At 32.2% G+C, this 24,601-nt stretch overlaps 1 protein-coding gene across 1 annotated transcript in view; it reads right to left on the bottom strand.

Annotated features, from left to right (window-relative positions):
* Positions 1–14,284: 14,284 nt before the first annotated feature.
* Positions 14,285–24,601, bottom strand: part of LOC145293279 (eukaryotic translation initiation factor 3 subunit B-like) — a 62,417-nt gene continuing 52,100 nt past the window's right edge. The window contains exons 12-17 of the mRNA XM_080139880.1: positions 21,805–21,927; positions 19,656–19,734; positions 18,695–18,833; positions 17,608–17,811; positions 16,070–16,178; positions 14,285–15,096 (exon numbers count right to left, since the gene is read on the bottom strand). Of these exons, the coding sequence (XP_079996006.1) occupies positions 15,002–15,096; positions 16,070–16,178; positions 17,608–17,811; positions 18,695–18,833; positions 19,656–19,734; positions 21,805–21,927 (749 nt within the window). The 3' untranslated portion in view covers positions 14,285–15,001. The remainder of the gene's footprint in view (positions 15,097–16,069; positions 16,179–17,607; positions 17,812–18,694; positions 18,834–19,655; positions 19,735–21,804; positions 21,928–24,601) is intronic.

Raw genomic sequence — 24,601 nt, 5'->3', positions numbered from 1 at the left:
GAGCACTCTAGTCCGGTTTTTTCACCACTGGTAAATATATATATATATATATATATATATATATATATATATATATATATATACACAGAACATATACACATACATGCATACACACACACAATCATCCACATGCATAGATTATTTTGAGATTCACCTAATTATTTATTACCCATTTGGTTCAGATATACTATTATACAGGTATTTATTTAGGTTAGTAATATTATAACTGCTTGAGAAAATAGAATATTAAGTGATTTATGTAATCAATGTGGGTAGGATCATTGTCACGGGCTCACTCATCCTCTTTTTTTCTCTTGGGGGGTGGGTGGATGGGGGATAGTTGCAATTGTAGTTGTTCTGATCTTCATAACTTAGAGTTCTTTAAGCGCATGTATTCTGAAATGTTTGCAGGATATAGCAGTTTCTTGTTTAATATTTAACAGTTTGTCCCTGTCCTTAAACCTAGTTATCTCAAGTTTTTCTCATAAGCATAACTGACATGGTGAGTTCAATGAGTGGCAAGTACTGGCTCTTCTAATAATCTTCCATTCTATCTTAGGTGTTTTATTTTCTCTAAATAATTTCCAGTAATATAAGGATAACGAGGTGTCCTTTTCATACGTTTGATTATTCATCAAACGTGTAAGTCTATAGAATCTATTTTTGAATGTGTTTTTGAATGACCCCCGCCCCCCATATTAGATTCTAATTTTGTAAACGAAATAAGAAAATGTTTTTGTCTTGAAATGTCGTAATCCCCCCAGCATTTTAATATTTAATATACCTGCTCTGTTTACTCATTGAACACTTTTTGGTAGACACATGTGTTTTCATTGGATGTACTTCTAGGAAACTAAACTCTATTGCCATGAAATATCTCTTATGCGAATGTATGCCTTTTAGTCTTTACTAGTGGAGGGGGGGGGGCTCTCGACTTTGTCCGGTTGTAAAATACGCTTAAATATGATATTTAATTTGTCTAGATTTCGTATACATTAGCCGTGATTTCAAAAGTTAAAAAACAAGTATTTGGGTGCCATCAGCTAGAATCGAAACTAAAAGCAAAACTATAGCACCCAAAGCTGGTGACGTTACCACTGTACCAACGTGACAGGCATATTAACTGATTAAAAATAAACTGCTAAATTTGTTAAAATTCTATTTGATTTGATGATGTATGAACTTATAAAAACCAGTCTTACAACATAGTAAGCATTATTGCCAAAAGTGTAATATAATTTTTTGTGTGAACTGCTTTGCTTTTTACCATAAGGTGTAAATTTTATCTTGATTTCTAAAATATATCACAGGTGTCCAGTCTCTAGGAGAATCAATATTTTATTTTCTAAATAAAAATGAATAATAACAAAAAATATGCAGTTCATATGGTATCAGAACAATATTCAAGAGTGATTCGACTCTAAAAGAAAAAAACAAAAAAAGTATGAGTCAAGCCTCCGACCAAAAGTCTCATGACAAAACCTGGCTTTGCCCGGGTGTAAAACACACTTAAATATAATATTTTAATTTGTATATATTTTGTATATATTATTATAGAGTCGTGATTTCAAAAGTAAAAAAAAAAAGTATTTAGGTGCCATCAGCTTTTTTTTTTTTTTTTTTTTACATAGGCGTTACCACTTATCAAGGCCGATAGGCCACTCAAGGATAAGGGTTAAAGAGTGTAGAGTAGTCAAAAGGACAATATGGTAATCGATAGTAATGGAAGTTCGGTAAATTTGTTAACTTAAGTGGAACGGCTCATCAGAAACTTGTTCACGTTGGGCTTGAAGACAACCATATTATAGACAGCTGGAAAGCAGGAAAACGGGAAACAATTCCACAGGCGTGCAGTTCTAAGAAAGAAGCTTTGATCATGGAATCTATGTTTAGGTTTAGGCACAGATAAAGAGCGGGGAAAATTATTGATAATGTTTTCAGCTAGTCTAGTGTTTCTTGTGAAAGTTTGGCGAGTGGGGACCATAGATTGAAGCTCAGTCGAACACTTTCCATGAAAATAACGATAAAGCAGAGACAAACTCGCAACATCTCTTCTGTGAGATAGAGGCTGCAGCTTGAATCAAAACTGTAGCATTCCAAACTGGTGACGTTACCACTGTACCAACGTGACACACATATAAATCCAATTCAAAATTAAAAATAAACTAAGATGAATGTACACAATGTATAACGACTTTTTCAATTTTGACCCATTTTTGAATCCTTAAAAACAATTTTAACCGGCTGAATACCCATAAAAGAACGAATCCATAAAAAATAAAATCATTTGAATCCCTAGCGCCACTCTGGGACTTTTAGTTTTAGTAGAGATAGAATTTGAAAATATGGAGACAGGCAGACAGACATAGTGAGTTTTATATATTAGATTTATTTTGTCTTATTCTTTTTGTGTAACAGGTAACCTTCCAAACTGGTAATTACCTAAGACGTTTCTGACCCCCAATAAAAATGGAGATTTAACAAGTGGTAAACCCCAAAACAACCTCCATGGTTTCTTGTAATTGATCAAGTATTGGATCAGTTTTTGTTTTCTTTTTTTTTATCTCATTCAGGTATTGCTAGTATATTACCTCTTCTGAAAATGAAAACAAATAAAAGTACTTCTGGCAAGTTAAGTTGCTTATGCCTTTAAGTTGCTTTTATCTCATATTAAATATTCGTTCACGTGTATGAGCAGTACCCCCTATTTTTTAAATTATTTTCGTTGTTTTTTTTTTTTAAATTTTTTAGTGAATTATTATTGAATGGGCGCTAATCTATCAGACTATAAAAAAAAGTCAATATTTAAATATGTATAGGGGTTTTCAGTTTCTAATGCATCGTTGTGGTAAATCGATCACATATTTTAGAACAACTCGACGTTTTTAACCAAATTTTGCAAATTTAGTATATTTTTAAGCAGTTTGGTCCTGTCTGGACTTTTTTTTTGAGCCTGGAATTTTCCCTTTTCCGATTATTTTATATAAATTCATTTACGGTTATCTTCAAGTTTTGTCACCTGACATTTACAATTTTTAAATTACTATGAAAATTAACAGGAAAACTCTTTGCTATACTTATGTGCTTGCACAGTTTCTAATACAATAAATCGATCCTCCAAATTGGAACTACTCGATGGGAACATGCATACCTCTCTTATATAAAGGATCCTTTATTTCATCTAGTGGCAATAATTAATAGTCAATGTGTGCTAGAGTACCGACTAAATACTTATCTTTAAAAAAGTGATTTTTCGGGGTATTTGGGTTTATTTTGAAGGAATATCACATTTAAGATTGTCGCTGAACAATTAGTTATCATCAAGATTTTCATTATTCAATATATTCCGTACTAGTCTGGGTACCCAGCGTTGCCCGGGTGTTTGTATGTGTGTTGAGCAAAAATAAAAAGTGGTAGTAGGCAGGCAGGTTCAAACCCGTGATGCTAAGGAGGAAAAGAGAGTGAAAGAAAATCTGACGTCTTATTGTTACTCCATGATGCGACCGGAAGTCTAAAGCGTTCAAATGTAGCATGGTCAATCAAAAACAAAAGATGACTTGCAGAAATGGCGTTGCTTTTAAAGCTCCCATGAAAGCAAATTAGACACAAGGCCGTTTTTAATGTGGGGGGAAAAAGCAGCTCCCCCCCAAAAGGGGGGGCACTCTGGCAGTATCCAAACAAATAGTAATTGTCTCAGTACAGAACAGATACTACCTAGCCCAAAGGCCACGCGGTTGCGTTCTAATAGTTTCGCTTTATTTATATGAAAAAGGCAAACAAACACTGGAGACGACGGCATGTTGGGAATTTTGTTTAACCCGATCCAAAAAAGATAGAGACAATGTCCGTTCACGCACGTGAGATATTACGATCTGGGAAGTATGAGAAAACTTCTTGTAGAATCTAACCGAAGCGAGAAGCTCGATGCAAAAACCTTTCATGGATGTACACAAACGCTCGCACCCATTTGGCTCTTTATATATTAGACTAGCCTGGGTACCCAGCATTGCCTGGGTGTTTGGAGGTGTGTGTTGAGCAAAAAAAGAAAAAAAAAAAATTGGTAGTAGGCAGGTAGGCGTGAACCAGTGCCGTGAAGACGGAAAAGAAAGTGAAAGAAAATCTGATGTATTAGCCGATGACTTCATGATGCAACCGGAAGTCAAAAGCATTGAAATTAACCGAAGTCAATCCAACGGTGACGATGACTTGCTTAAAATGTCGGCGAAAAAAATCGACCCCTCCTTGTACAAAACAGCCGAGTTTAGGGCGAAAGAATTAATGTTTTTAGCCAAATTGTTGATATTTGTCGTCCGAGACATCGAGCTTCAAAATGATATCAATCTTGTCAGGATCTGTCGCCTCTGTCGGAAGTTTTTGCAAGACATACATACATACATACATACATGGCTTTTACTGGTCGCCATGTTTGTTTTTGTGCGGGGATTCAATTTTTGTATGCACGTGAAAACAAACATGGTGTAGTGACAGCTATATATAGCCGGAACAAATCTTTGCCAGACACATTCTAAAAGCAATCACCATTTTCAACATGCACGCGTATGAAGTGCATGCAAGCTTACAACGTCGTAATGTGCCCATCCACACACATGCAATAAACGAACTATGTTAGGCTTCATGCGATACAACAAATAGTTCAGAACATTCTAGACTATGCATATATTAGCTTTTGCTTGCAAAAATCAAACTAGTTTCTTTTCAAATTTCTTCAGCTCAACCTGGAGCTAAGAGACTCCATCCATGCTGGACATTAAATTACACAACAGAACTCCCCACACGTTATGCACCTTAAGTTCTCAATATGGAAAATTACCATATCTAATGAGATTTATTCTTCTGGGCAACCGGTTATTGCAAACTGCTATTTTTATATGTATAAAACACACACACACACGCATGTCACTTAAACAAGTAATGATTTTATTTTCCCTCCAGAAAATAACCATAAATCAAACCAGTTCAGGATGTGGTTTCACAAGTAAGCAATACCCTCCCCGACTCCGTGGTTGTCCGACGTAAAACTACCAACATGATTTCACGTGCATCATACACCTAAATTCTCAACATGGAAAGTACCAAAGCAAACGAGAATAATTTCTTTTCAACAAGTTATTTTGAACTGCTGTTTGCATATGTATTGAACACACACACACACACGTCACCTAAACACGTAATAATTTTATTTTCCCTCTCAACATGAAAATTCATATTCGTGAACTTTTTGCCTTTTCTTCGAGACACTCATTAGCAAAGATTATGTCTAATAAATATTTGTTACAAAAACTTTGACGTTGAAATAATTTGAATTACGTTTTCTTAAACATGTTTATAAATATTATTATTTTATCCCAGTACAGTGATCTAGAGTTCTTATTCGAATGTCATTATTTTTCCGAAATTATTCACGTCTTTTAAATTTATGTCGATGTGGATGTGACTCTATAAGTCGAGGATCTCGCTAAATTTATCTTTAATGGTTCCAGTGATACTCTACCACTTTCGACTTATAGATATTCCTGCACCTGCAACCATGGTCTCTAATATCAATGGATTCCGACTATGAATTGATGAATACTGACTCACAAGCCATAGTCCTATATCTGGTGATCCTCATGAGTTCGGAATCTGACGGACACTCTGATGAACTACGATCGCACATTTTAGTTGTGCACAAACTCTTTTCAAATCTGCACATAAATCCGGAGAATGAGGATTTCTTGGGCACGATACATAATGTCGCCGTTTAAATATATATGTTTAAACCAAACAGGCATTCATTCAGTATAGTTAAAAGTTGAAAACTCCAAAATAAGCAATATATAGAACAAAGAACTTTTACCAAATGCAATAAAATTTAATTAATTTTTTACTTATCCGTATGGTTTTTAGGTTCTAAAACTGTATTTTTATTTCAAAATTTAACTTTGTTCTAAAATTTTAAACTACTCAATTCAGTGGAAAATTAGATTTGAATGCTTTTAGTAAAATTATTTGCTGTATTGTATGTTTTTAATTTCTCAGTTGTTAACTATACTGCATGATTATGTAAAAAATATTTTCAAATAAGTTATTCGCCTAACACATGCTAGCATATAAAACGGATGTTAAACCAAATAGGATGATGACGATGATGTTTTAAAAAAAAAAATCTCTGAAAACATTTTCAAGAATTATCTCCCTTGAAAGATGAAAATTCAAATCTGTATAGAGACAGACTTCGTTTAAATGTTTCTATGTAATTAATTTTTACTAAAGTAAAAACAACATTAATTCTGTATTGAGTAGATAAATTAAATCTTTTATTCTATAATTATCTTTTGAAAAGACTAGTTAAATATATCATACTAATCTTGAAAGAGACGAAGAAGTCAGGGGAGGTAACTCCGACATGGAGAATTTGACGTTCGAATTTTTCATAGAGTTAAATTATATTATATATATTATGTTATATTAGGTTAAATTATATATGTTATATTACTATTAAATTGATAGACACTGTCCGAGGACGGCGTGTGGGTTACATAACTCGTGTTTATGTAAAATCGGATTACTAAACTGAAACAAAATAAATACATCTTCTGAAAAAAAAAAAAAAAAAAAAAAAAAAAAAAAAGAAGAAGAAAACGCACACAACACACAACATATAATCTTTTTAATACTGGTTTTAGGTGAATAACTTTCGATCTTCTTCAGGTGCATCTTTTCGAACGTTAGAAATCTTGACGGAATAATAATAATAAAAAGAAATATTAACAGTGTAAATATATGTTAACGTGGCATATATTGGGTGAGTTTCTAACAATATTTTGTATAATTTTTAGTTTTAACTCATTTTCCAAACTTCACATATTCAACAGTCAAGTTGCCGCCATTTCTCCTGTTCGCATCTATTGATAAACACTATGATTTTCGAACCGATTAAACGTTTTAAAGTGAGTAAAACCACAAAAAAACTTTTCCATATAGGTAGAAGAGTAATTTATTTTGCCTTTAATAACATTTATTTGTTATATTTTAAAAATTTTTGACCACTTTTTGCATACCTCTGTGGATTGTAATACTGTTATAATCTTGTTAAAGAGCTACAAAGGAAAACAGGATGCCAAAATAAAATAACATGTATTTTAAAGCATGCAGTAGGTGGTTTGGTTGACTAAGGACAATTAATTTGAGTGCAGCATCTAAGCAGACACCACACTTCAGCCACCAGTCCAGTATTTATTTTGAAGCCATATATTACACAATTTTGATCAAAGTTTGGTTTGTGAAAATTATATTGACTGAAGTTTTTCCAAACTTATATGGCATTCACAAAATTAACCCCCCCCCAAAACTGCCCCCCCCTTCCACCCAAAATGTTAAATTTTTAAAATAAAAATAAAACCTATAAGTACACTTATTTTTAGAAGGGGTTCCTCTATGCTCGCCTTAAGAATGAAGCAAACATAACCTAATTACTCGTAAAAAACGAACACGGTCTCACTAATGAAACAGACTTAAGTAAACAAGCCAAGCATGTGGGCCTCACCCCCACGAGTGAACAATTTGAGGACAATTTTACCCCTATAATGGCCCCTACAACAGGCAACCAGAGTTATCCCAGAAAATCCGTTCTGGCAAAAATTTACTTTCACCATGACTAATGTTTGTGCAAAATTTCAAAAAAATTCCAAGGTGTGATTATTGAGAAAAGTATGAACAAACAGGTATGAATTCCTCCTTTGTCGGAAGACAAACAAAAAAGTTGACAGTATTTTCACGACATATCAACTTGCAAACAATTTAGTCATTCTGGTGAACTTCACACGTCAAAATGGATTGGAGTATTTCAGTTATACACATGCGCAAAACATCCCGTAATGCATTATCTTTTTTTTCTAAAGACATTTGCTGATCCGAACAATATTGATAAATCTCGTTTTATTTATTCCTGTGCTTAATTTGTTTTTCCTTTTGTCTTTTTTCATACATCCTGTCTCAACATTTTATTTTATGATATATCATGTATTACCAATACCAAGTGTTGATATATATATATATTATATGAGAGAGAGAGAATCAATATCTTCTCCAGTGATACATATTCTAATGTTTCTCTAAAAATTCAATGCTTTTTCTTTTTTTTTTTTTTTGTAGCAATTTCTCAGATAACTTTTCCATCAGAACCAAATTTCTTTCCCAATGCAAAAGCAAGTCAAAGTGCAATTCATGCCATTGGCACAATCAACTTGTGGGTATGTAGTCTTAATGTAAGGGCCGCCTTTTCTTTATTTGTGGCCGTTTTTTGACAATTTCTTCCTTAAAACGCATTGAGATATATATATATATATATATATATATATATATTTTATTCGGTTCCTTATAATAGAGCATGGTTGTTTTTTTTCTAAAAATAATCAATGGATAAAATACTTTGTGCACTTCAAAATACAGAAGCCAAAACCTTACCTGCTGATGCGTCCATATTTCACCATTTTTACCAATATACTAATTTAGTTTTCCGATTTGAGTCTGGAGAGAAGTGGTTAATTCCGTTTCATTCATTGTCAAATACTGACATGAAAACTTTGTTGTGTTGAAACAATGTTTTTTAATTGATTATGAGCAAATGTGAGACACACTTTGAACACAGATTTATCATTGCCTTTTTAACTCCACTGCTTTATTACAATCAGCCAAATCGAGTTTGTGAACTATTGCGATATTATAAGCACAAGACGTCAAGTAAAAGAAAAAGGAAATAGGGTTTATTAGCAGAGAATGGAATGGAATTTGTTCCTAATACAAAGGAAGGTTATGTTGCAGTTGCAATCAAGATGAAACAAAAGAACCACGGGTTTGTCAAGTTAAAGAAGCTTATTGGGGTAGAAACTTGACATGGGATTGCTGGTCAGGGTTTAACAAAAAGATTGAACAATGGACCCAAGATATATGAGGTTGGTGCAAAAATAAAGTTGTTTTTGATGTTCAACTTAACGCCAAAAAAGAACATTTTTTTTGCACCAAACTAATATTTAGATTTGGTTTGCGGGTACTTTATGATTGACAATAGGTTTATATATGGATTAATGACAGTAGGAACGCTTTATGAGTTGTCTGGAGTTTTTAGGAGTCGTGAGTTGGACACTTGAAGACAGATCATGGCTTGGAGCAGATAGAGAAATAAACTGACCAACAGATTGACAAAGGCAGTTTTGACAGTAAAATGTACACAAATTTTAGCATCTAGAGGTCAATAGTGTCACATACTTCTAGAGTGCAACAAATATTCACAAAAAATGTTGAAGTCAAGAGTTTTTTTTTGTTTGTTTTCCTGCGTTTTATTTTCATACTTGTGAATCCATGCATTCCCTTGACTGCAGCCAGCGTGACAGATTACAACAATACAAAACAAATCTACGGCACAAAACATTGAAGTTAGCAAGCTGTCACGTAGGGTAATGTGGTGTTACACTATTTTTTCATGTTTTCTGGACAAGTGGGTAATCTGAGTGTTCAGCAGCATTTGCTCAAAGTCAAACCATCTTAATCATTGTTTCCAATGGAAGAGAGTCTGAATAACATTCATCAAAGCATTGCTTTGTTTAAATAGTATTTTTTATCATCAGAAAGCAATGTTTTATCAACATGAAATTTACCTTTTCCATTGTTTAGAAAATTCGGAACAGTAGCTTCACTTAACTAATTTGTAAATTAATAATCCGATTAGGCCAAAATTTTGACATACTTTAAAAATATGGATTTTTAATTAGTGGCATTACCAAGAACTTATTGAGTGATGTGTTCAACATAATAAATGTGGAATTTAGTCGCAATCAAAATAGTAGCACAAAAAAAGTAGAGTAACATTTCATTTTTATTTAAAAAAAAAATATATATATATATATACATAAGTTTGAATGGCTGACAAGTCATAGGACAATTCCTTTCTTAGAAAATGGATGCATGTTTAACATCTGACAAGATGCAAGATTCTCACTCCTATCAATACTCCCTATATAATCATGCACACATAAACCTCATAAGCTCAATAAATATTTAATGCACTGTTCTTTATAGAAATGTGTACAATAATTTCTCCTTCATAACATTAAAAAAAAAAAAAAATATTAACTACTAGACTTTTTTTTTTTTTAGCCCGTTAAAAACAGATAAAAGTCATAGACCGTTGAGTTCCACCTCACCCTTTTCTTTTGTAAATATTATTTGCATATTTATACGGCATAAGTTGTGCATACTAAACACTTAAAAGAAAAAATATTTTCAACTAAACATGTGAGAAAGAAAATAAACCTTAAATATGTAAAAAGAACGAAAATATGCAATGACGACTACATTAAAAGGAAAACTTTCACAGAAAATACTTGTCTAGCTAAAACTAATATCAATAATTTCCTGCACTCTTTATCCATGTTTAAACCTAAATGTGGATTCCATGAACAAAGTTTCTTTCTTAGAACTGCATGCATGTGAAACTCTTCCATTTCCCTGCTTCCAACTGACTACAATATGGTCGTCTTTAAGTCCAACGTAAACAAGTTCTTAAAGAGTCATCCTCTTAAGTAACCCAATTTACCAAATTTCAACTACTAACAATTACTATGATATTGGTCCCATTGACTACTGTACATTCATTAACCCTTATCCTCAAGTGGCTTCTAAGCCTTGATAAGTGGCGACTCCCTTGTAAAAATAAATAAAAATCTTTCAGGTCTTTTCAACATTCATCTAAAGAGTCTCACCAGAATTTAAGTAGGACATTTGATAAAATCATATTTTATAATCCAAAAATAAAATACAAATTCTGACTTTTATAAAACCTGCCAATAAAAATGTAAATTGATTCTAAATATTCTGTAGATGACATGAATTTCAAATGGAAAATCTTCAAATACAAATTTACTGAAATGAAGCGAAGCGTTTATTTTAAAAAAGAAATTGTTCTTGTTGAAAATCCCCCTAAAAGAAAGAAAAATCTGTATGATGTATGTATCCATAATGAAAATATCATATTCCAAAAATCATATGAATTGATTGATTTATTTTTATAGAGAAATTTATTTTTAAGCGATTAGTGGAAATTTGTACGCATTGCAACATGATTCTTGCGAGTTATCTCCCCTTTGTTTATGGAAATTATTTTCAAAATGATGGACAAGGCAGTAACAACTTGCATAGTCAAAAAATTTCATTTTCTTTATAAACCTATGAGTAGTATTACATAAGTAATGCCTCCTATTTTTCATTCTGCGTGAATAAGTCAGAAACGATTGCATTATGATAACTGAACTTATGTGTTCGTGAGCTGAAAGTCTCATCTGTCTGCTGCAGATTAATGGCGCGATATTAAGAAAGCAACCTGTCATGGACATGTGTCAGAAGCAGAGATACGTCATTAAAAATGGTGGTGAGTATATAGAAAAATAAATTTTAGAGCACAAAAGATTCCTCGTTTTTATGGTATCACTTCTGCTTTCATAGATCTTCAACTTTGAGGTAAAAAAAAAAAAAAAAAAAAAAGCCTTTACTTTTGGAATGACTCTCGTACTTGAATCAATTAGCAATTTTTTGGAAAATAATATTTTTCATTATTTTTTAATATAAGGTAATTTAATTCTGACTTAAAAAATTTTTTTTAAAAAAGGGGACATTAAAAAAAATGAAAATATTGAAAAAAAAAAAAAAAAAAATTATATTGTATGTACTTGTTATGGAATTAAGTTATAAAAAACTTCACTTAATTTAATCAAGTTTGTCTTTTTTTTTCTCTTTTTTTACAGAGGAAAATCAAATTTTAATGAGATCGACCATGTTGTGGCCATCTTGCTTATTTCACGGACAAGAAGGGGAGGGTTGCCTTTAAATGAAAAGGGGATTAACAAAGGACCAAATGCAAAAAAGGATTAAGGACAAAGAAACTCTGTAAAAGAAGTGAATATATATATATATATATATCTAGGTACTTTCCTGCCCATGTTTCAAAATCTCATCAAATTTTGACGAACTTTAAGCGGTGATGGAGTCATCTACCTTGGTGCCCCCATCCTCGTCCGCGAAATAAAAAAGATGGTGGCATACTATTGATCTCATTAAAATTTGATTTTCCTCTGTAATAAAAACAAACTACTTAATCAAATTAAGTGATTTTTTTTTATGAGAACATAATTCCATACATAACGATTATGTACAATATAATTTTTTTCTCGATATTTTCATGTTTTTAATGTCATGATTAAACTAAACAAGTTCCAAAAAAAGCAATAACTCCGTAGCACCATTTCCAAGTCAGTCACTTTCAAAACAAAAAGATTTTTTTGTGCATGTTAAAATCCAAGAATATGGCCACTAAAGAAACATTTTAGATAGTAATTAAATATTTTGAATTAAACCCATTGTATCTTAAAATGAAATTCTAAAAACCAAGACATTTAAAATGAGCTTAATCAACTTAAAGTCTTGGATTTTAAAGATACAGGAAGAGTGCAGTAGATCCAACAGAAAAGTATGCATGCAGATGCGTGCGTGTGTGTGTGTGAAAAGAAATAAAGCATGATGTGCGATTTGTAGTGCAAAGTGTCGAGCAGATTGTGTCATCTAACCTCATTATTAGTTTTTTTTTTTTTTTTTTTCTCAGGTTGTTTATGAACACTGAGAAACAAGCTCCGAATACACTTGGAAGTTGAAAAATTAGCAAACAATTGCGATATGGAGAAAACACAATATTGTGTACTTATCTTTTAGAGCAACATGGAAAGTTCAACTCGCAGAACTGAGATCAACGTAGAGCAAGTAGCGTATGTGGTGATCTCTTCTGATGAACATAAGTCAGTTCAACATGGGGGGAAAAAAAAAAAAAAAAATTGGAGATGAATTCATCAAATGCAGAGATTCTGCAGTTTCCTCCATACGCAGTGTGAGAGAAGCGTTATGTTCGAAAAAATTGTGTCCGCCTCACCACGACAATGTACATGCTTATACTGGCATAAGCCTTCCAGATTGTGGCAGAAGAGAACAACGCTATACTGAAACAACCATTTCCATTCAGCCAAACTTGCTGTACATGGCCTTCCTTCCAATGCTAAAGGAATTCATCCAGACAACCTTCATAAAAAAAGGTTGTAATAACAGAACTAAGGAACCCGGAAAGGATTGGTAAAGTGCATTTGACCCAAGAGAAATTATTTTCATAGAGAAACAATCTGGTTTTAAAATTTAAGATAAATATTTGGCTCACACACACATTATTATAATTCCAAGAATCTACAACAAATACAATTTAACCATTTTTTTTTTTTTTAATTATAAACATTTATATAGAATCTATTATATATAAAAACAAAATTGTATGTTAAATTTTTATAATCAAAATGTTTAATAAGATTTATAAAATTCATGCCCTTCCATTAATTGGCTCCATTTTATTAAAATTTGTGTAATTGCTTGCCACAAGTTTTTCTAGGCATTTCTTTGATATGTTCAACTGTAAAGAATTTTTGTTGCAATCGTTTGAAAAATTTCATTTCTGAAATAGTATTTTCATGATTTCACATTTCTACAATCTTAAAGATGAAGACTGATATAAGCTGAATTGTTGACAAAAATTGGCGACATCTGAAGACAACTAAAATGCGGATGATGTTAGCTTTCTTATCACCTTGCTCACTTCAACTGTACATGCTTTAGATGATTTGAAAGTGAATGATAAAAGCAAGAGATATTAGAAAGAGAAAAAGAGGTGGGGAATAAAAAAGGATGAATAGAAAGAGGCGTCAGTGTTTGTCCAGACCCGACATTCACGAAAAAAAAAAAACAAAGAAAATCTGTATGATAAAAATAATCATAATGAAAAAAAATATCGTATACCAAAAATCATGTCAGTTAATGAGAATATAAAAAAAAAAGAAAAAGATTTTTTTTAATAAACAAAATTTTTGTATGGATCTTGCAATGACATCTTGAAAGTAATCTGAAGGATTAAGGTAGATAGCTCCAATTCAAACTTGAGATTTTAGAAAGCCCTTCTTAACATGGGGAGGGGTGGGATACAACAGAAAAATAAATTTGCTTAAAAATTCTTTGGTAAAAAAAAAAAAAAAAAAAAAAAAAAAAAGGTACTTGATCAATATATGTGATTTTTGGTATACAATATTTTCTTTTGGCCATGGACACTTGCATTAAAGATTTTTTATTTGTACTTTTTCACAAGTGTTAAGAGGTCTCATATTTATATAAAAACTTAGAATTTAAAAGATTTGATATTTTATGATTTTGTGTTGCATTTTCAATTTTTATTGACCATTTTTGTTTTGATATCTTACCCAGAAGGGAAGAAGAAAAAAAAAAAAAAAAAACATGATTGCAGTCATAATAATGCAATAATAAGGCTCATCTATTGAAAACTACCATTCTTTAACCGATATGGTGTTGGGAAGAGACCAGAAAAGTGTCCAAATAAAAGACTCAATGTGATAGCAGTGTAGTGGATTCGCTTAATAACGGCCATCAGTTCTGGTAGGATACAACAAGATTGGTTGATGAGTGGCTGCAGTAGCGGGAACAACAATTGTATCCGACTGGTCATTAAGAATGAATAGTTGGTGAATCGAAGAACACACGATCGACAATTTAAGGGATCGACATGCAAAAGAGAAACCATTATTCCTTCATGTCCAATAACTGCAGTAGTAGTAGTAGTAATAGATTGGAGTTTAGTTTTGCTTAGAGCTCTTTATCCGATGGCTCGGAAATACTGGGTTAAAGTTGGATGATGCAATTAAGATTAAGAGATACAAAGAAAACCCAGAAAGGCTTTGTTGGTCAAACAACTGAAAATGTTACTGTTGCTCGTTAAAATTTGTCAAGTGGGAGTTTTTATGGTTTTACTTCCGGCTGAGAAGAGAATCTTTTCTGGATAGTTGGTTGGTTGTTTTTTTCCAGTGGCGATGCTGTTGAATAATGCTGCTGCTCCGGTCTTCCTTGGCAATTACTCCAGAAAGATTTCCTCAACACTTACCAGGAATTCAATTGTTTCATCAATATAGTTGTTGGGATCGGTGTCCTGAGAGTCAGTATCATGACCTAAGAAAAAAAAAAAAAAAAAAAAAGCATAGGAAGCCAAATTAGGAGATTATAAATATACACTCTGATGAAAGAAGAAAAAAAAAAGAGCCTGTCTATTTCACATATACTGTTATCTATAGTTTATAGCCTACACACCCAATATTTTAAACTGAGCCAACTGGAAGTTTTATTTAAATAAGATTCAAAAGTGCTTATGCATTATAAATAGAGCAAAAAAAAAAAAAAAAATTATTAAAGAATAAAATTTATGAAATAAAGTTTTAACAATTCACTTTCATTCAAATTAACTTCTTTAGTTCCCATTTTTCATTTAACTTGTGTTTCTCCGTTAAAATGACAAAGGTTTGAATAGTAACAACGGAAGTAATTATTTTCTGAAAACCATAAAAATCTTAGGCCAATTTAGCAAAAACTCAATTTTTGCTAATTTTCTTCAAAAACTATTTTCAATATTAATTAATTTTCTACCTATTCTTATTTTTGTGATTTTTTGATATGTTCATTACTGTGACATAACAATTAAGTAGATATTGTTTTTACTTGAACTCCAATGTTTCAAATTTTCACTCTAATAATGAAGAAGCATCACTTTCGCTATTTCAAATAAGAAAATAGATTGAGAATATACGATAATAACAATATCATTTTTTTTTGTGAAGATCCTCTATCATTTGTAATTTCTACCAATTTTAACAGGACATGTAATTACATAATCGTGTTTTTACTTAAAATACATTTTCTTGATATTCAATTAAAATGCGCGAATACCCATTCAATATTAAACAAATGCATTTGAATCTGTCATTTTAATTATGGCTGCAGATGCAAAGACAAAGCCTTCTGGATCACCTGACACCGACAGATTTGGCCACAGTAAAAAAAAAAAAAAAAAAAAAAAAGTAATCTAGGTATCTCATTCAAAATCAAGCTTAAGCACAAGAAAACAAATGCGTTCAGCCCTGATACATACCATCTCTGAGAGCAATTCGTCGTTCTCTATAGAGGTTGTATTCCTGCTCTTTGTCGGCACGATATTTTCTGAATTCTTCCAACATACTTTGGCGTTTATCAATTAATTCCTGAAAAGATGGTAAAGTTAAAAAAAAAAAAAAAAATCAACCACTTTCTCAGCAATGCCAATCCATCTAAATGGATCTGATATATTGAAAGCAAAACAGCTTCTACTCTTAAAACTTATTTTTAGTAAACATGTACCACATATCTAAGCAAAATCTAGAAGATAAAAAAAAATCCATTTAAATAAAAATCTTTCCTATCAAAATCAGCATATCAACCAATCTAGTTATTTAATGCATAACAATAAGTTTTCTTGTCTTTACACATTTATGCATAATCACGTTCATACACCGGTTTCCATTAAAATCAATTAAGCATGGTTGAACATGATCAGCACTTAAATTGGTGACCATTGCCGTACATGTTCTCCGTTTATTTCAGCATGGTTTCTAATCCTCCTGGACCTGTCCTTGCCACTGGAATTAGACAGTGCTGACTCGGGGGAGTCGTGGTTGGATATATGCATTCTTTGCTTCACAATTATATATGCAGTCACCCTTACAGAAGATATCTATTGTCTCTTGAAACTGAGCGGATTCCTAGCTATTTCTGATGGAAGTTATATGTATATCACCGGTCCAAGTTTCATATTATTCTCAGGAGAGAAAAAGTATTTAACCCATAAATGGAACTCTGTATTAGCAGTTTTGGAAGCAGTGATAGCTTAAGGTGTGACCCCACCTTCAAATTTGGAATACACCACTGGATGCGGTTGAATGACCTTATTCCAACTTAAAAAAATTTTTTTTTTTAAAGTTTTACAGAATAAGAGAGATATCTTAATATTGATTCTTTAATTATCAAAAAATATATATTTGGCAAAGATTATTGAACACTTAGAATTTAATGTTCAAAAACGTTCTCAGCCTAAATCTTGTGTCAGAATTATGTCAATCTCTAATAATGAATGGTTATTTTGGCAAGAAAGAAAAATAAGAGGTTGTCAAAAATTATGTACCCATGACAGAACAATTAAATTATGTAAATTGATCAATTAGTTTTACCCTTACAAAGAAAATCATCTTTAGACCATTTAAAGTGATTAATTAGAAATCATAAATATTACAAGGCTGATTGTGCACGTTTGAATTACTATTGACTTATCTCCTTTTATATCATCAAGATAGCGGCACAACTGTTCTTTCTCACTTACCCATAAAATTTGCTTTTTATGAGTGTCCAAAGAACAACTGTCTTGATTGCCCCCCCCTCCCAACTAAAGAAACAAAGGGAGATAACAATAATTCAAACCTGCAACTTCCCATTAATCATTTAAAAATGATTTTCTTTATAAAAATAAAACTTGATCAATTCATGTGATTTTTGGAATATGTTTTTGTTTTATCACAGTTATGTACACAATACAGATTTTTCTTTATTTTTGTTTTTTAATAGAGAGAGAATTCTGGACAAGAACGAAAAAATACAAACCTTTGATGCCTTTGTCTGGCTCATTTTATCTTTAATTTCAAATTGAACGTTATATTTTTTCATATTCTTCTTAATTTCCCTGATTTGTTCCTTGGTGAGCAGGCTGACAGGACGTGGCCGCCACAGTAGTTGACAAAATCGATCCAGGGATTGTTTCTGGAGGAGACGGCCTTGGAATGACCACAACCAATAAGCATTGTCAACCTATAGAAAAAAAAAAAAAATCATGAATAAAAATAATTTTTTTTTTAAACTTTAGGTTTTGGAGTTATTTCTTTGAAGAGTGTGAAGACATAGCAATGTCAGAGGAGTTAAAATTGAGGAGAAAAAGTTTAAATAATCTAAAACAAAAATTCATGTTTTCTTTGGATATAACTAGTGTTCACTTGGCATCAACCAAGTGGAGATATATTATTGAGGAGAAATGATTTCAAATAGTCAATAATTTTCAATTATTTAAAAATAACATTTGAGGTCAAGTAATAAAAAAAATTAGCATGGTGTTCTTCTGTTTAGTTCTGCCTTTGTGAAACAAAGAAAATAATTCCATTCTTTATCTTCTAATATATTTCAATTATTTTATCGACCTAACTAATAACTGTCCCTAGTGACTCCAGATAGATAAGATTAGATTTGATTTGAGCTTTTTGTTTTAAGGCATATAAACAATTTTCAGTTTCAGTCAAAAATTCAAGTTCTTTATATTGTCAAATATTTATTCATGATGTTTGGTTTGCTTGTTTTGTAGAGAAATAGTGTTTTTTTTCCTTCTGTTTTTGATTTTGCAAAAATAATTAAGTTTTGGAAAGGATGGGGGGAAAAAAAAAAAGAAAAACATTAACATTTGGTGCATTTTAAGTTAGGAAATCAATATCTTCAGACAGTCTGATATGGTAACACCAGACTCCAGAATCAATAAAAAAAAAAAAAGTTAAGTTTTAATTCTGTAAAAAAATTTAACTGTTAATGAAACTTAAATTTACTAACTATAATACAAACATTAACTTTTATATACAAGATTAAAAGAAGCATATACTGATGATTTTTAAGAGTGGGATGAAAAGAAAAAAAAAGAAAAAAAGGTTACCTTGTGCCCCCAATAACTGACACCAGATACCACATAACGGCCAGTTGGGTCCCATTCAACATCAGTAGCCATGAAGTGTTCAGTCTGAGCCATAACAGTCATATCATTTGTGTCAATAAATTCTAAAATGCCATTCATGCTGCAATAAAAAAATTTTTTTTTTTAGATTGTTAAAGAAAACAAATAAAAAAATTGATAAATAAAAATCAACTCTTGAGATTTTCTAATACAGTAGAACCCTGGGACATGGTGGTCCTAGAATACGTTTTTTTTTCAGGTTACAATGTGGAATGTTTTTCCAGCCCCTGGTTACGGTATTTGCCCTGTCTTACCGTGTTATTTATGTTATTTGATTATAAATTGTACTGTATTTTGTTACTAATTTTTAATGCTATATCCTGGGGTTCTACTGTTAGCATTTTTGTATAAGATATTTTAATCTTTTGATGACCTTTGCATTTTTTTCTGTGTGGCCAAAAACAGGTTACAACAATTGAATAGCACTTGGCTAACCGCACGAAAGAGAAGCAATTTTCATGATATAACCCTAATTTGTAAAAAAAAAAAGAAAAAAAAAAAAAAAAAAAAGACAAATGAGAACCTTCAATTGTAACCAAACAGACAAGAAAGATTGTTGCTTTTTTCAGAGAAAAGTATTTGTCTGATTACCGTCGACAGATTCTTAAAATAAAAATAAGCTTAAAAATAAGGACTAAAAACAAGATCTTTATTTTTAACAACTTTTTTCTTTTTTCATTTAAGAAAAAGATTGTTTTCATTCCAACATAAGATTTCCTTTTTGTTATACATTCATCATTTTACATTTGATCTGTTATGTTTAATCTTAATAAGTTTATATTCAGGAGATTGATCCTCATTAAATCTCAGAAACCAAAAGTTTTTTTTTTTTTTTAAATAACTTAATTTGTACATTATTTGAGGAAATAAAATAAGAGCTTACCTTCTGAGACCAGCCAGAACTATAAACTGTCCACATGGGCTCCAAAACAAGTGATTTGCCTGACGTTTCTCGAATGTTTCTGAAAATTAAAATCAACAATTAGCAAATCACATCTTTAGTTTTAAACAGTATGTAGTGTAATCACAATAGATCTAATAGGATTTGAACCTGGTTTTATAAATTTATATATATATATTTATATATATATTTATATATTTATTTATAAATTTCATAACTTTTGACTATTTGGCCAATCACACAGGGGAGGGGGGGGGAACTGACCTATTTTCAAAAATGTTTAATATGTAACAAATACTGACCCAACAGGTAATAGTGGTCATATATTTCGTTAAGGTTGAGATTAATATTCATTTATATTTTTTAAAGTTCAGCCAAGATAGACCAACTGTCTTACATAAATTTCTAGTGATCACTTACCACCAATGGGAGATGGAGGGGGGATCAGTTGAGGAAAACAGTTTATATATAATTCCGAGGCCGAGGCTGGCTATACGGGAAGTCTTCAGTTAAACAAGAGTTGCACAATCACACTCTGCAAATCTCAAACTAGAGTCCAGTGACAGCGTGCGTGTGTGTGATATGTCATGTTGGCCAACAATTGCAACCCCGATGTTGTCTGTTGATCTGTCCAGTCGCATAAATTTCCAGTGATTTACTGCTCGGCCTGATCTGCACTCGCTCAGCTTTAACTTCAATCTCCTTCAGGAACCCTTGAGTGACCAACTGCCTTCAGCCGCATCCAAAATCCAACTGCCCACCTCAGAGTTCAGATCTTAACCAAGCGTCCGACCCCCCCCCCTCCCAAGTACTATTCCTGTGACTCACATTAACCCTCTCTCAAAATACCTACAGGCGCATTGTTCGATCTTTAGTCCATTGTTCTCTACCTGACAGTCACGCGTCACATCCTAAATTTAAACTTCACCAGACTCCTTTGTCCAACTCACGGTTCATTGCTTAAAAATGTTATTCCATTTGTCACCCACCCTTTGTCATTTCCTACCCCAGCACTCAACAACCTCAAACAGTGATACACTGCAAAGTAGGCTTCCTCTACCGTGTGCTCTACAAAAGTAACCATGCATAGAACATTGTTGCCACATTTGGCTAACACTAGTCTCTGCCTCTTAGACAAGGTTAAAAAAGACAAAGTCTCCAATTTAATAAACCTTAACACACTATCAATCAACTTCCAATCTCTGCCCCATCACTGCAATGTTGCATCCCTGTGCCTGATTATACTTTAATGAAATATGCAAGGACCAACTCATAGCACTTGTGTCTCCTTGACATACATACCGACTTATCAGGAAAGCAGAAAATCCCACCCGTTCACTATTGAGATTCAGAGATGCTAAAAACCTTTTTATTCTAAAAGTTTCTTTCCTTGGACTGTTCAGACTTTGGAATTCTCTTGTTTCTTGCTTCCTTCCCTAACGTAACATGCAGAAATTTAAATGTCATGTAAACAAACATCTCACTGCTCAACTTTCCATATAAGCACGATCACAAATATTAGCCCTTATGTCCGAATGGCAATACGCCCTGTTTGAGGTATATGAAAAAATACTGGTGTTTTGTAAGTTTTCCTTTTAATCAAATGAGAAAACAGTAGAATCCCGGGATATGGCATCAATCCTTCTCGTTGGGATTGTAAGGTGAAATTGGCGTATGCTGAGGCCTAAACAAAATTTTATACAGTACATATTAGAAATTAGTAACAAAATACAGTACAGTATATAATACACATGTATATAATCAAATAACATTATAAACAATGCTGTAAGGCGAGGCAAATGTAATCAGAGGCCAGAAAACATTGTATATGGGTTCATACCTTTCCTAAAAGTGAAAGTGATGTAGTAGGCCAACAGAAATCAAACCCAGCATGCCAAGTTTGCAGTCAATACAACTTCCAGATAAGCAGTAATGTTATTAAGAAATAAGTTTTCTATTTTATTGCCACAACATAACTAATCCGAATTAAAATGAAAACACATTGATTCAGATTAGTCTTATCAAAAACATTTTCCCATAAACTCTTTCTGGTTACGATCTGAAAGTCAACTCCAATTGTGCAAAATATCGAAATAATTTATGATGAGAAACAAATCAAAGTTCTACTTACTGAGAGTTTCAACTTTTCCGCCTTGTCGTATATTACAGAAAGTAACAGAGATCCGAGGACTTTCACCATGAATGTAAGCAAATTTGCTTCCACTTGGTTCCCATGCAAAGGCAATAATGTTTTCTGGCAAAGTTTAAAGAAAAATAAAATAAACATTTGAACAGAAAATGATTCAAATTTTGTGTTAAACATTGATAGAATTGATAAAATTAAAACTATCCAATAATAAATTCTTGTAAATATATCTTAAATAAAAAAAAGTATTTGTAAAGTCTAAATGTTCAAGCATCTTTGTACATAAAGATATAATTTAAGCATCTTTGTACATAAAGATATAATTGTTGACAGTGTTTTATGGTAAACAATTAATGATCCCTTTAAAAACATTGGATACTTTTATTTGTTCATGTAAAATTATTCAGCGATACAGGAGATTAATTGACTTACTGACAAAATGTTACACCAAAAGACATATTTATTTTATTTTTATTTATTTAATATAGTTTTAAAGAAACTTCTAAGACTTATATATATATTCCCCCAACCCTCTGGCCTTGATGAAAGGGAGACTAAAACATGCTGTTATGGTTTCAAATGATCTGAAATAACAGCAAGGGATGACTTGATTCCAAATATTTCTCATATATTATATCTCCCCTCTTTTGAAATAGAATAAGATTATGAATATCTCCAGTATCAAATAATCTGAATACACTTTGAAATTTACTTTAACCAAAGAGGAGAGAAATATTTAGTCCCCCTTGCTGCTATTTCAGATCATTTGAAACTATAGCAGCAAGTTTTTGTCTCCCCTTCAAGGCCAGAGGTTTGGGAGAAATACTAGATATTTTGTAATTCATATACAAAACTAGGAAAACAAATGACTTTGATTGAAACATTTTATGGCTGTAAAATAAGTGCCAAAAATAGGCTCTGGATGATGGATGATTTCCTTAATGTGCGATGTTAAGGGCAAATGAGACATAGCTCACTACTCAATTCAGATCATTACATTTCCAACGAGCCTTCATTTGTTAAATTCTAATCAATAGTCGCTGAGACTTGGAACTTATAAATTGCCAAAAAAGGTGGTATAGCTATCTGTGCGTGTGTGTGTGTGTGCATACATACTCGTAGCCAAATTGAATCTTTGGTTTTATGAGATGACACTACATGAAAATTTGAAGGCTTTTTTTAAGAGTATAATACTATTCTGTGGTTAAAAACTTTATGACAATTGGCAAAAAAACAAAAACCCTATATTTTCAAACCAACAAAATGTGCACAAATTTGCCTATATTTGTATATATATAGTATCCTGGCAAGCCAGCTTTAGTTTTGTTGCTTTGGGATGAATTTTGCTTGGTTGTGTCTCCTGTGATGTTACCAGGCCACTAATATATATTTTTGAAAACTACTAGTGAATGTCAGTTTTTGATATTAAAAACATTAATCTGAAATCATTACAAAAAACCCCCAAAAAACTACCTGGCTAGTTGTGGAGATGACAAAGGAGATTACACCTGCAATGGTAAAATATCAGGTACACAGCTAGTTGGCTATACAATTTACATAGCCAAATTAATAAATTAAATAACCAATACAAAAAAGTTTGAACAATAATAAATATTTCAATAAGCAACAATATGTTTAGAATGAAAAAAGTTAGAAAAATAGTTTAAACCAAGGTGATTGTCAATTAGTAGGTTCGGCCCGGTTTTTGAATTTTAGATAGGCAAAAATAGATTTACATAAAAATTCTACAAACTTAAGAGATTACATAAACAGAATGGTTTTATTATATCCGGGAGAGAGTTTCTTGATTGGATAATTGAGTGACCAGTTATCAGGAAGATCTGCTTGGCGATGGATCATGATGACATGCTCTAGGAAGCTGAAGGGGACTTGACAGCCAAAATGCAAACTAATGAAGACAACCTGGCAAGCAATTCCCAGCTCCATGGAACATGGAAATAAAGTTTATATTATGGTTAACAAGAAGTTGTCTGGTGTTACTGCTTTGTATAGAAGTGCTTTGTTTCCACTAGTGTCTCTAAAACAAATACCAAACGACCAACAATTGGAAGAGCAAACTGTAAAATAAGGTATGTCTCCTTTGTCTATTATGCAGACCCATGTCTATTCATCCTTTGCATACAAGTCACTCCCACACATTAATTATACATTGTGGGATTGAACTGTTACAAATATGTTGCACACACACATTTGACAAAATAACACACAGCATCAACTTTATAAAGACGACACAGTACATAGTCTTTATATACATATATATCATATGCGCATGAAACAAGTGCTTATGCATGGATTTTATTTGTATACATTTACAGAGATGCAGCAGCATCCACGATATAAATTGGTATGCAACATGTCTGTATTTGATACTTTTAATTCGTACATTTAGAGTGGCAAGTGGAGCTGGAAAATATGGCCTTTATACAACATTTCCTACGGGCTGACCGAGCTGGTTAACGTTGAGAAGAATCGTATTTTAAAATTGGTATAAATAGAGCTCCTCAGGTAGGTCTATGGAAACCCATAACAACACTTAAAAAACCTACAAGTAATTACTGCTTATCTTGGATTGGCAAGTCACCAGCATAAAAACAGTGTTGTACAAAGGGTCACTATAATGCAATAATGACGTACAAGTCTATGACCGCATCTGTCCTATACAGACTTTTACCAAATTTAATGGTACCCAGATATGCTCGCCAACCCCTCATATTCATTGAATAGATTGGCCATTATTTTCACCTAGATGCTGGATGGTTTA

This window comes from Euprymna scolopes, chromosome 14, assembly GCF_053919585.1.
Source record: "Euprymna scolopes isolate OS-2025 chromosome 14, ASM5391958v1, whole genome shotgun sequence".
NCBI classification, from domain to species: domain Eukaryota; kingdom Metazoa; phylum Mollusca; class Cephalopoda; order Sepiida; family Sepiolidae; genus Euprymna; species Euprymna scolopes.
Note: the sequence above shows the minus strand (reverse complement) of the source record. Positions and strands in the feature narration are given on the sequence as shown.